A 14,605-nucleotide genomic window follows, 5' to 3' on the forward strand; every position below is an offset into this window, starting at 1 on the left:
AAAAAAAAAGCAATTTTTCAATCTCTTGCAAGAAATAGAATCAAAACATTATTCAGATCAGATAATCTTCCTCAATGCTGATCGAGTCATTATCTTCTTTCCAACATCGACAGAAGCCATTGAAGATATTCCCATAGCAGAGGCCCTCTTCACATCCTTATAACTACTCCTCACTGCCGATGACCTCAAACTACTAGCTCGGCTAACAGAAAAGCTTCCCGGACAGGATTTCCTCGGCGTCTCAGCTTTCTTCAAACTCCTCTTTTTTGAAAGCTCAACGGCGACCTCGGGATACAGAGCGACGGTCTCCTCTGAGATCTCCATCATCTTCCTTTTAAGCCTCTCGTTTCTGCGCGCAGAGTATAACTCATAGAATCTGCCTCTTTCGAAGAGAGGATTGGTGCAGGTGATGGGATCATGGATGGGGGTGAAGTCATCCTTGGCTTTCTTGGTTGGCTCTGGTAAGTCAAAGGAGAAGATGGAGCAATTCTTCCGGAGAAGGGGCTCGCCGGCTATGGAGTGACGAGTGGGGAACGGAGCTGGAGGTTTTGGTGTGGCTTTCACCGTTGGGGATCGGAGAGCGGGGAGGGAGGTTGGAGGCCGGCGAGGCCGAAGGCGGCGGGGGGAGACGGCGAGTGGTGGTTTTCCACTCATTTGGGAAGAAGGTCTGAAGCAACAACAGTGAGATCTATTGAAGATGAATAGGAAGAAGGGATAGATGATTGAGAAGGGTTCACCTGCTGTGTTCCTTCTCTTCTTGAGATTATTGCGGGGAAGGAACGGTGGGGATATGGAGCGGCTTCTGAGCAAAGAAATATGGAGCGTTGATTCAAAATATGGACGCTCTTTCCAACGGTCCGATTTTTCAAATCCCTCGTGCCAGGACAAATTGGGCAACTTTCACAGCAGTGTATTTCCTTTATTTTTTTTGGTTATTTACATTCATAACATCCAATTCTTATGTAATTACATATGTGACACTTAATTTTAATAATTGCATTTATACCATCAAATATTTCATATCATAACAAAAAATACCAATATTTTAATTTTAGAAGTGATATGCTCATAATATGTAAAAACTGAAATTTAATGTTAGATATGTAAATACAAAAGAATTGAGTGGTATGTATGTAAATCTTCCTCTTTTGTATTCATTGGTGGCTATAACGGCTATATTGTGAAGCTCGAGACTGTTGCTTTCTTCCTTCTATTTTAAGACGATATTACAAGTACATCACGGTTATAATAATTATTCAAAATAAAATACTCAATCAATGTTATAAAATATTTGTATAAAAAGCAAAAAAAAAAAAAACAAAATTTTGTATAATGGTAGACAACATTCAAAATCTTTATAATTTTATTAAATTGCATAAATTTTATGTGAGAATATCCTATCCAAAAAAAATGATCATATAATATCTTATAATTTTATTAAATTGCATAATTTTTATGTGAGAATATCCTATCCAAAAAAAATGATCATGATATATGGGTTTCAAAGGTTATGGCTTTACTTTAACATAAACACTCATCATACAAATTCTTCACTTATATATACCGGCATAATGAAATATAATAAAATTTTGAATGCAAAGTAAACTCATTGCATTAGGATTGCATTTGGAATTCATGAATCATCTTTACTTTAGAGTTTGGCTTGAACTAGTAAGAAATCATATAGAAATTAAAATAAAAAATAAAAAAGAAAATCTAAGAACGGTCACAAATAGAGACGTGAAAGAGGTTGAGATGGCTAGTCTTACTGAAGGAAGTCATGATATAAAGGAAGGTCTCATGTTCGTGTGCAACTAGGAATCATAACAAGATTAAAAATACTATTTGGATTCCTGAAGAGATAGGAGGCATGTTGGACTCAAGGCAAGAAACTCATTGGAGGAGGTATCAATGATATCTGCTTCATATGATGAAATCATGACATAAAGTGCCAAGACTAGCACTGAACTGACAACATGCGAAGAAGAGTAGATATGAACACGCTTGATTGGGACAAAGATTGATTGATGAGTGTGGAGCAGTGAAGAAGAAGAAGTATTGATCAAAGCTTATTGAGGGCATTTTTTGATGTATTCACGTGACTTTAGAATACATTGCAATTATATCCAAACTCTACTCATGGTTTACTATGAAGTTACATAAGGGAAAACAATTAAGCTAGAGGCAAACACTCCAAAAGCTAAGAGTTAGATTAAGCTAAAGGCAAACACTCCAAAAGCTAAGAGTTAGATGGTAATTGTTAGAAAAAAGCTCTCTACTAATGATGAGCTGTACGTAAATCCTTTGTTATATCCCGTGAGGAGCCGTATGCATAGAAGTGAACAGCTTCTAAAGCATTGCAATTATATCCTTGGAACTCTACCCATGGTTTACTATGAAGTTACATAAGGGAAAACAATTAAGCTAAAGGCAAACACTCCAAAAGCTAAGAGTTAGATGGTAATTGTTAGAAAAAAGCTCTCTACTAATGATGAGTTGTACGTACATCCTTTGTTATATCCCATGCATAAAAGTGAACAGCTTCTAAAGTTAGGGTAAGAGCGGAAAATAAAAGAAGTGCTTGTATGGAATATTTTTTTCGATTTTTATCCATTCGTTTGAGTATATCAAATCTTTGGCATCAAATCAAAAATATCATAATAATTATTATTATTATTTTCACGACTGAAATACACATTTTCATGCATAATTTTAAGACACCAGAGTGTTATAACTATAAATATCAAATTTTGGGTGTTAGATATGTACATGCATAAGAATTGTGTGATATGTATGTAAATTTTCCTAATAACTATTTATGAGAGGGTGAGGAAGGACGTTAAAGGACATATGAGAAGGAAATTTTCATAGGGCTTGATTCTATAATTAAATGTTTCTCGTGAAATCATCTACTTCACATAATGGCCATAATTTTAGTTGAGCAGACATTGTGAGTATAATGACAAATATATTGTGTTAATAGAGGATCTCTTTCTATTTACATTTTATTCATTATGCCCATGCAATGGCACATCCACTTTTGTCAAAGTGATGCTTGATTACATTGCACATATATTGCAATGTAATTTTAAGTTCATCATTAACAACAAGCTTGAATAATGATACAAAATAGAAAATAGCCTGTAATTTTGGATTTAATTCTCTTTTTTTCCCTTTTTTTTTAGTTTTTTTTTTTTTTTAGTTTTGTTGTTTTTAGATATAGATGTGTGAAGTGTCTTACTTTGATTTTGCAGATTTCTGTGTTTACTTTTGAAACTTATCTCATACTTCTCCTGGTTTTTTTTTTTTTTTTTTGTTTTGGATGTATTTACTTCATCTTTCCCATTTTGATTATGCACCTTCCTCCTTTTACATGTGTATACTGCTCATGATTATTTTTACTATTAGCACTACTTTTATTAATGTCTTTTCCTATTACAGAATGCCAAGGTGATGTTGATTACATTGCACATATATTGCAATGTAATTTTAAGATCATCATTGACAACATGCTCGCCTAATGATACAAAATAAAAGTAACATGTAAGTTTGGATTAATGTTCTTTTTTCTTTTCTTTTACAGTTTTGTTGTTTTTAGACATAGATGTGTGAAATGTGTTTTAGTTTGATTTTGCATCTTTTTGTGTTTACTTTTGATACTTATGTCAAACTTCTCGTGATGTTTTTTTTTGGGCGTATTTACTACATGTTTTCCACTTTGGTTATACACCATATTTCTTTTACATGTGCATACTACTCATGATTATTTTTACTATAAGTACAACTTTATTAATGTCTTTTTGCTATTATAGAATGCCACAGGTGATGATGATGGCCAACCACTTGAGGGGCCTTGTGTTTCAATTTTGGGCACTTTAGAGGCCATCTACAGCAGCAGAAAAAAGGGGTTGTTTCTCTCACACCTGACCTGCTCCCACAACTGATGTCGTACTTGCTACCACACCTACAACGACACCCACTGCTACACCTATTGTTGCAGCCACACCTGAGCATTAACAAATAGTTCGAGTCACACTTGCTGCACCCACTTTTTGTACTACCTCCTACTTGGGCTCAAACTTCCTCCTCTGATGAGCTTGACCACTCAACTCCCATCCATGTGAGGTTACAATCCTATCGGAGAGAGACTCGTAAGTTTCATTTAACATTATATTATGTTCCTTATTCTCAATATTTATGCAACTAATTCTTCTTGTCCATATTCATCAACCATAAGTTGCTCGTTACATGCATTACATAGATCATCGAGAGCATATACGATCATTTGTATCTCTCATGGAAGCATATCCCCAATGCTATTAGTGTCATGTGGTTCTCGGAGTTCAAGGTTGTATCATTTAATTCAAATTAGAATTGTAATTTTGATTCATTTTACAATACAAATAAACATGCTTATTTTTTATGTTGTTGAGGTCCTTTAGTTGACTGCTAGAGCATCGCCACCAGATTCGCCAAACTTTTGAAATTCGTGACAGGCATCGGTTGGGTGGCATGTCACCACAACCGGCAGGAAGGGGAAGTTGTCCTCATGGGCAAGGGAGGACCTATATATATATGTATATGTATATGTATATATATATGTATATGTATATGTATATGTATATGTATATGTATATATATATGTATATGTATATGTATATGTATATGTATATGTATATATATATGTATATGTATATGTATATGTATATGTATATGTATATATATATGTATAAGAGTTTTCTTTGGTGTATCTCAGTATAGAGAGAGAAGAACACAGAAAGAAGAAGAAAAAGAGCAATGAAGAGTGAGAGATTCCTCTTGTAAGTTGAGTTGATCGACTAGTGTAAATTTCTCAAGTAGTAAAATCCTCTGCAACTTCGTGGACGAAGGCAATTTGTCGAACCACTTAAATCTGTGTGTTCCGCTGTGTTCTTCTTTTCTGGTGTGATTTTTCTCATTCCATTTTTTTCTTCGTCGATCGTTCTCTTGTTTGATATATATATATATATATATATAGACACACACACATACACATCTCTGTGTGTGGGCGCACGGGTGCATAATCTTACATTTTAGATTAATTTTTCAATTAAATTGATTTAAAATTTAGTTAATCTAAGGTTTAAATTTATATGATTTGGATTCTAGTAAGTTGAAGTTTATGTTTGTGATAAGATTAACTTGAATTGAATATTTAAATATTTTAAATATAATTATATTTAAAATTCTAAGTTAAATTTTAATTGGATGAGATTTGAATTTTAAGTTAAATCAATTTTAAAATTCAAGTTGGGTCCACTTTTAATTAATCTTCAAGTTAATTCAAAATTTAAATTTTAGATTTTAATTTATTTAGTTAAGTTGATGTTGAATTTAATTTTGATTTTAATTTTTAATTAGATTTAAATTTAAGTTTAAGTTGACTTTCATTTTAATTTGTAGTTTGAATTAACTAACTCGAGCTCAAATTGGTCAATCAAAAACATTTCTAAGCTATCCCAAGATCCTAGTCAACCCACCGATGGACTTGACTTAGGCCAACAAGACTAAGCCAGAGATAGGCTAACCACATAGGGTTTCTAAGAAGGGAATCCTAGCCTCCTAGGCCCAGAAGGAAGATACTAGGAAAACAAATTAATCAAAAAAGAGGCCAACAAGATGAAATAAATTTTAAAAAATTAAAATACATAAACTCTGTCAAAAGGTTTTATAGAAATTTGTAGCATTTACAATTACTTTTTCTTGCGAGCACTGATTTCTATTTAATTAAAAAGAAAAATTTATAATAAAAATTACTGTTTTGTATGTATGTACTTTTAAAAGTTCTTATTCATAGAAAAACTAATAATGACAACAAATATAATAAGAAAAAAAAACAATAATATTTAGAAAATCATCCAATAATGGATGTTAGCATTGGAGAGAAGAAGTGAGGGAGTGAGACAATGGTAGAGACTCGAAGAAATAGACCAAGCTTATGTCAATGCTTGTATGACTTGTTGGGGGAAAAAAATTGCGTACGTCAAGCGTACACGGGAGTTACGTACGTAAAATGGTACACGGTTGTTACACAGGGGTTACACGGGGATTACAAGGGGTTATAACCCCGTTGTACCTCCCGTGATACTCCCGTGTAACCCCGCTGTAATCTTGTAACCCAAATGGATAAAATAAAAGCGCGGGTTACAAGTGAGTTACACGAAAGTTACAAGGACGTTATAACACGCTCGCAACCTCGATGTAACCCCCGTATAACGCCTGTGTACCCTATTACGTACACATCTCTGCTTAAGATTGACGTACGCAATTTTTTTCCCTTGTTGGGCCAGACTAGTGGAGCTCATGATCCTCCATTTTTATTTATGACTATAATTTATATATGATGGATGGATGGATGCATACTGATTGCATGAAGTAAAGAAAGTATAATAAACTTACATGAAGAGTACATCTGATATTAGACATATCTTCCGGCCCATGCAGAGCCACAATGCCTCCCAAAGCTTAAATAATTTTATAACATCTTTGATATTGATTAATAAGACAAGACAATGACTCAATAAGGGGTCAAGCTTATTGATGTCCAATTATCCGTGACATGGCACAAAATGTTCATTGGTGAATTATGGGTTTTGCCTTTAGACAAATTTATCAGAAGCACTTGACATTGACTCGTGCGGAATAGTAATATCTTACTCTATTTAAATAGTTCAAAGATAAATTGTGACAAGTTAGCAACAATTAAACTAATAAGAGGCTTTGATCTAAATTTACTTGTCGACCCGCTCTGTTGGTTGGCAGGTCTAAGTAGACATATCACTCACTACCTTAACAAAGTTTCCTCACCACTTAGCCAATCTATTTTGATCTATCAAGCTCTTTGATTGTGCATACAAATATGAATATATAAGTTGCATTATGAACTCTTGTTAATCTCAATTCAATTTAATATTTGACAAAATGAATTTTTTTTTAAAAAAAGCGACATGGAAAACACAATTAATTATGATCTTCAAAATAAAAAAAGCATGCCATAAAAATAAATGCCAAAAAAAAAAGGAAAAATAAAAATTTCTCATAAAATTTTCCTCTACACGTCCATTAAATATGCATTGAGATCTTTATAAACAAAAACTCTGCAAACATAACATGGATCTGAATTCAAGATAAATGAGATAGAGTTATTTATTCCTAATGCGAGCATCCATAAGAAAAAAGATTTCCTTTCAGTTGTTTATTGGATGTAAGACAGGCCTGTGATGTCGAGATCACGATCGCCGGTGGAAGGAGGAGGTTTGTGCTTCGGCTCCGCCGGCCGGTCCCAAATCCCATCGGCGCTCTGCGTCTCGCTCGCCGGCGGCTTCCTCATCTGCCCCTGCCCGCCGTCTTCGACGTCGTCCTTGCCGTACATTCCGCCGCCGTAAGCCTCGTGTGTAACGGGTTTCATGTCGGAGATATTTGGCGGGTGACTCGATGTGCCGCGCTTCTGTTCTTCCATTTTTCCTTTCGCTTCGCTCATTGCTGCTTCGGCTTGTCGGAGAAGACGAACGAATTGGGCTAACTACGGATTATTATAACTACGGATTATCATCTGCATTCGAAGCTATGATTCGGGCGAAACAATGACGTTTCCTAAAGCCGACGCGTGTCTTCTTGGGCGCCACGTGGAGCGAAGGCCAACCTCCGCACCGAAAGGATTGGTATAAGCCTTATTTATTTAATTTTTATTTTTATTTTCTGGATATCAGTTAGTGATTTTATAATATTTATCTGTTACAAAATCTGACACGGCGCATCTCGGTATAGTCTTTCTTGGTTTGAATCGCATACTTAATTTTGTAAAATTTTCTGAGTCTTATGTTTGGGCGGTGAAATTGAGTCGACTCGTGTGTCGACTCATATTTAGCTCAAAAAATGGCTCGGATCCAATTTGATGAGATAATAAGCCAAAAACTAATCTAAAGCTGACTTATTTGCTCGGGAGCATGTTCAATTAAAAACATTATCATTGATGTCATCAACACATTTTTCACAATTAGCACGAATCTCAAGACACGACACGGATCTCAAGATAATATTTTAGCATGAAACATTTAAATTTTGATTAAAGTCATCCTGAAACTCTGATTTCAAAAAACATAATTTAATTTTTTTATCATTGATTTTTTAGCACGGAACTCTGATTTCAAAATCGGTTTAATCTGAGACAAGTTAAGCCGATTAAGTTGTTAAACTACCTTAGGAGGCTTTTGAGACATAATTGGAAAGTCAAACATATGTTGAATATGATGTGTTTATATTTAAATCAAGCGTTTTGACAAGCTGAATCCAACAAGCCCAATATCGCTCAATTCTAACATCACTAAGACACTTAAATGTCCGACGAACACCGTCTGATCAAATTGATATTTGTGAGTCTTCTGATCAATAGTGGTATGGAGTCTTTTATTATTTGTAACATGGACTCTATAAATAGATTTATGCACCCCTCATGAGAAGGGGACTAGACCTTTGGTAAGATGAACAAAACTTGCATAGGGAGCTGCAAACTAGCATCCTGTGTCGTCACCTCCAACCACAGCCAACCCCAATCAACTTCAGTCATCGCCACCTCTAGGTCACTCCGACCACCGCCACCAACTCATGATGTCGCCCCCTCGTCTATCAAACCCTTTTCAGCCGTCGTCGAACACCATCGTTCGCTGCTCGATTCTTGTGATGAAGGAATGTACAAAATAAGTATCATCATGAATAACACGTCAATATAGAATAAAATGCAAAGACACACCACCTGAAGAAGGTGTAACAATGCTCCCCAAAGTTTATTACTTTCTCCAAACTCCTAAAGTTGTGTAATAATGCACTCCAAAGTTTGTTACTTTCTCCAAACTCCTAAACTCCCTCGTTGTAGCTCCAGACTTCAGCCCTCGTAGCCTACGAACGTCGTTATAGCTCACCACAACAACCCATGTGACCAACAACGACTTACGTGATCTACAGCTCACGTAGATCTCGACTTTATCTCTTGCAGTCTAAGAATATTGTCACAACTCACCACTATAGTCTACGTAACCAACAATGATCTCTGTTATCCCTAAATGTGTAGCTCCCAACCCTGGGCCCCGTGGCCTATGGAAATTGTCACAGCTCACCACTACGGCTTTTGTGAGCAACAACAGCCTATGCAGTCCCCCGCTTGTGCAGATATCGACTTCAGCACATGCGGCCAACGTACGTAGTCACAAGTTACCACTGCGGCCTTTTATGACCAATAATGGCCTATGTGGCCCCCAGCTTCTGCAGCTGCAGACTCCGACCCCTATGGCCTACGTATGTTATCATATCTAACCATTACAACATACGTGACCAACAACGACCTACGTGGTCTCCTGTCGTGCAGCTCCCGACTTCAGCCCCCACAACCTACAAACGTTATCACAGCTCACCACTACGACCTACATGACCAACAATGACCAGCTCTTGATTCCGACATCTGCAGCCTACGGACGTCATCAGAGGTGACCACTATGGCCTACTCGACCAATTATGTTCTATATGACTCATATTTCTACAGACTATGACTTTTGTGGCCAATCGACGCTCCTAAAGAAACTATCAACAACCCCCATAGCTTACAACTATAATCTCTCCGAAGAGCAAGCGTAGCAACCTTTGTCCACACCTTTCACGACGTACTACTGCCTCCACAGTAACTAACCATGACCCTTGTAATCTGTTGTCGCTTCTTCATTCATTATAGCCTGATTACAACAATTATTAATGAACTACTATTGTACAATTTTGCAATTCTATCTTCCCTAATTCAGGAAAAGAGTAGACTTATATACCAACCATTCATATTGGATTATTTCAACTGAGCCAGACTCTTTAATTTTTTTTCTTGTTTTAGGGGTTTCCATGTAATCGAGGTGTCTCCTCCAGCTTACTCTCCTTTAATCATCTAAGTTTGTGACGGATTTTCTTGAAATGCTAAGACCATAAATCACTACTCTGCCACGCGGACATCCGGACACACATCAATAATATAAAACGCTTAAAAATTATTAGTAATCAATAAATATACTATGAATAATTCAGAAATTATATTTCAATTGCTTGCATAAAGTGATTTCTTGCTATATGATATGAAAGACTTGGGTGGTATAAATGTAAAAAAAAAAATTAAACTATAGCTGTTAAATATGTAAATATATAATAATTGGCTGGTATGTATGTAAATGCCCATAAAAAAATTATAATGATTTCAAATGCATAATGAGAATTTACTAATGAGCGCCCACATTATTTTTGTTAACTATGCACATTTATGAAAGCCAGCACATTAAAGGTATTTGTTCTTAAATTGATATTTATAATCAAGTTAGTCCAAATTAAACATTATACTCATTTGATAGTGATTACTAAAAATTAGGCTATGCTAATTGCTTATTAAGGAATTTTACTTATTCAAGGCAACTTCTTTTAATAAACTTTATATTCATTACAATAACTATTGAATATCTAAAAAGTAAAATTAGTAGTATTAATCTATCAAATATGAAAAAAAAAAAAGTATTTTTTTGCTTAAACATATATGTTTTTCCATGAATTAATATTTACAATCAAGTTATTCCAAATTAAATATTATAATGATTTGATAATTATTATTAAAATCATAATACACAAACTTATCTAGTAAAGATTTCTGTTTGTTTAGGCTAATTTCATGTAATGAACTTAGTATTTATTAATAAATTTTAAATATCTGATCAATAAAATCAGTGAAAATATTTAATCAAACATTAAAATCAATTTATATTTTCTTAACAATCATCAATAAAATTCTGCTTTGTAAAGCTGTCAAAACTGCTCAATCGAGAACCGTTCGTGTTCGGCTCGTTAAAAAACTCCTGCTCATTTCGTTCGTTAAGTTAATGAGCCGAACATGAATAATTTTTTTTGTGCTCGATATATAAACGAGCCAAACATTAATAAAAATTTGTTCATTAGTGTTCAGCTTATTTTGGCTCGAATAAATAGCTGCATTTAAAAAAAATTAACTGATGACAAAGCTATAAAAATTTCTAATCAATTAAAATTATTAATTAGAAAATAGAATAATAATATTTTAAATTATGTTAAAATGATTTTAAAATAAATAAATAATAATATTTAAATCTCCCTCTAATCTTTAACATCCTACAGTTGCATGATTAGACTTGTCAAAAAGACTCTTTGTTTGCGAACAATTTATGTTCAGCTTGTTAAGCAAACATGTCAAAGACGAACACATTTTTCTTGTTCAAAATATAAATAAACAAAATATATAGTGGTATATTTTAACGAGTTGAACAGCAACTGAGTCTGAACCGTGTTCGACTCACTCACACCCTTACCGTTTTGCAGAATCAAAGCTGCCCGGTATGATTGCCTTGTTGATATACTCCCTAAACTGGCAAAATAGTCCCCATTATTTATATGATTTGAGCCTCAAAATTTATAGAAGTATCAAACTACTCAAATCTCTTTATTTGCAACTTAAATAGTCTTAAAACAAATATTAAGCTCTATTTTTAAAAAAATAGGAAATATTTTAACAGTTCTATAAATTTTGAGGCTAAAAGGGTAAGGTTTTAAGCACACAAAGTTGATGCGAAAAGATTTCTAAAAGAATAAAAAATAAGTAATACTATTTGTGAATGATGAAAAGATAGTATATGTTTAATTAAATATGAACCTCAAACAAAGGTACACAATTCGTGTAGTAGAAATTCAAAAATAATAAAATATTAAAGGTCTGTTTGGTGCAGCTTATTTGGTGCGGTGGCGTTTTGAAAACGCTCCTGAGCTGTTTGGGTAAACTACGTTTTGGCAGCTTTTGCATTTTCAAAACGCTAAAAACAATGTTTTTACACCGCACCTGACAGCTTTCTGGCTACGGTCTGACTTTTCCAAAAAAATAAAAATTTGTAATAGCTATCGCATCTAGCTTATCAGCAGATTATTTTTAATCGACTTATCATCATATTATTCAATAAGCTGCAGCTGCCCCAAACAGACCCTAAGTGTGACTACCTAAATTATTATTTATACGTGCTAGACAGTTCTCGGTAATAGAGTAATGAATTATCTCGTTTTAACTTTACATGAGAATTTAACACACATTAAGATAACAAAAGTGACAAGTAGATACATTAGAAATTTTTATGTGAAAAATCCGAAAAAGAAAAAGACTAAGGAGCCCGATCCAATCAGAACAATTCATTATGAATTAATCATTACACGTAAAGATCCTTGTCGCACGAGCATGAAAGGATTGCACAGTTCTTTTAGGTACAATATTTTTTGCAAAGTAGCCGGGAGTGATTGTGGTCGGTCGGGGATATTTATTGGAACTCTAAGACACTGTCTTTGAGATGCATCAATGCATGATGAACTGAACGACGTACTGCTTTGCGGGGAGCTACACTGTTTCACAACGTACGCCCGTATTTTGCAACGCATGTTGTTACTCTGAGATTTCACCACAACGAGCTGGTGGCGGTAGATAATGGACGACGAACGGTGGTCAACAGTGGTTTTCGACATAGAACACAAGAGTTCAATTCCCTCTCCCCTATGATCTGATCTTCCTCTGGTTCAAGGTCCATGTCCCCTTTCATGAAGGGTGTATGACTCTATATATAGAGTTTAAGAGAGGCATTCCTACAAATACAGAAGAAATCTGGACCACTCAATCAGATTGCCCAAAAAAGTTTTCTTGATCGAATGGTGTTTTGTAGACATTTGAGTGCCTTAATGATGTCTGAATTGAGCGATCTTAGGCTCGTTGGATTCACCTTGTCTATAGATGCTTAATTTGACTATAAGCATGTCAAATTTGGAATTAGTTTGATCTTCCAATCAAACTCCATAAGCTTAAAAAAAAATTTAATGGCTTGATCTGAACTTGATTTGACTTGAATAAGACAAATTTTGATGTCATTGTGTTCTTGTTGTCGAGCCGGTCAATTTGAAAGTAAGTTTGTTGAAATCTCAGTTTAGGATTATCTTAATTGAAGTTCAAATTTTTTTATTCAAAAAATTTTCTTGAGATTTGTATAATGTCTTGAGATTTGTGATAAATGATGGAAATTTGTTGATGTGCCGAACAATTATTATCATAAAAAATTACTTAAAATTGATGGAAATTAAATTATAACTATTTAATAAATAAATCGAAATCTATTATTATTCAATCGCAAGTAATTAGGAAAATTCATCTTTTATATTTTTTTGAAGATTTAAAATTAATTTAATCATAAATGCACGCATTCATTTGTGTGCACTAAGCTTCAAATCCAGGATCCTGTGGTTAGTGCTCCACCTCCCTTATCAATTTAGTTTTGTTATATTTATATAGGATGGTAGTTTTGTTATATTTAGTTTTAAGCTGTTGAATTAGTAAAATATATAGTTTTCGGTGGCATGTATGTAAATCCCCCTTTTTATTTTTGGATTTCAGTATTCAAATTGAGTGTAAAATGATAATTAAATAAAATTTAAAAATATATTTTTTATAAACTTTAGAATAAAAATGCAAGACAAGAGAAAATAAATAAAATAAAAGCGAAAAGTCTTAAAATATTATTATTATTGATAGTAATTGTATGCAAAAAAAAAAAAAAAAAATTGACGATAAGAATCTCAAAGCAATGCAACGACTTTGGCGGGAGAAGACAGTTAGAAGGCGTGGCGATCAGAGGGAGAATGATAATCAGTGTATAAAAAGATTTGGAAAGAGCATGAATCGGTCGACCATACATCGGACCACCCAATCCTCGAACAGTCTAGTATGTCCAAGGATCATCCAAAGAGAGTTGAGACGGTCTCCATGAATCGAGATGATCGATAATATATCGAAACCATCAACGATCAAGTTCCCAACCGGCAACCCAGAAGCGATCGATCTACCAGGATGAACCATCATGAGACTAGGCGACTCTTGTAAATATTCTATTGTATTTTCCCGGTAATTTACATTGGTAACTCCGACAAAATGCTAACAATTAAAGGATAAAGCCGCAATTTTAACATTCGAGCCCCTATGCCTATAAATAGGAGTAATTTCATCATTCATTGTTCACTATTGTTTTCTTCTTCCTCCCGGCACACTCTATTTTTGGAGAAATTATTGCATACAGACACCGCATGCATCTCTGCATGTGGTGTCCGATCCTGACCGTAGATCACGGTGATCTACGGTCAGAATTATTTTATTATTTTTTTTAAATTAGATGGGGCTCACCAAAATACATCCTGCTCGTAAATCAGGTGATTTACGGTCAGGATCGGACACCGCACGCAAGACGATCCGTATAGAATAAATTTTCCTATTTTTGGGTGTGTTTCTGAAAACTTTTGGGTTAAATAGAAATATTATTATAATAATTTTTTGTTATTTTAATTTCTAAATATTATTATTATTCAAATCATTGTTAATACAATTATATTAATATTAATATTACAATTACAATTACAATTAATTTCAAAATATCACAATAATAAGAATATTACTATTAATATTATTAATAATATTTTAATTTTTTTTCGAAAAAAAATAATA

General features: G+C 34.1%; 1 protein-coding gene across 1 annotated transcript; it reads right to left on the reverse strand.

Annotated features, from left to right (window-relative positions):
* LOC110020447 lies at window positions 1-865 on the reverse strand. The gene is made up of 2 exons (XM_020718556.1): window positions 738-865; window positions 1-667 (listed from the first exon to the last, which is right to left on the reverse strand). The coding sequence occupies exon 2, from the start codon at window positions 652-654 to the stop codon at window positions 58-60; it is 597 nt and encodes a 198-aa protein (XP_020574215.1). The 5' UTR covers window positions 655-667; window positions 738-865; the 3' UTR covers window positions 1-57.
* Window positions 866-14,605: the final 13,740 nt, after the last annotated feature.

Source organism: Phalaenopsis equestris, unplaced genomic scaffold (assembly GCF_001263595.1).
Source record: "Phalaenopsis equestris unplaced genomic scaffold, ASM126359v1 Scaffold000096, whole genome shotgun sequence".
NCBI lineage: Eukaryota > Viridiplantae > Streptophyta > Magnoliopsida > Asparagales > Orchidaceae > Phalaenopsis > Phalaenopsis equestris.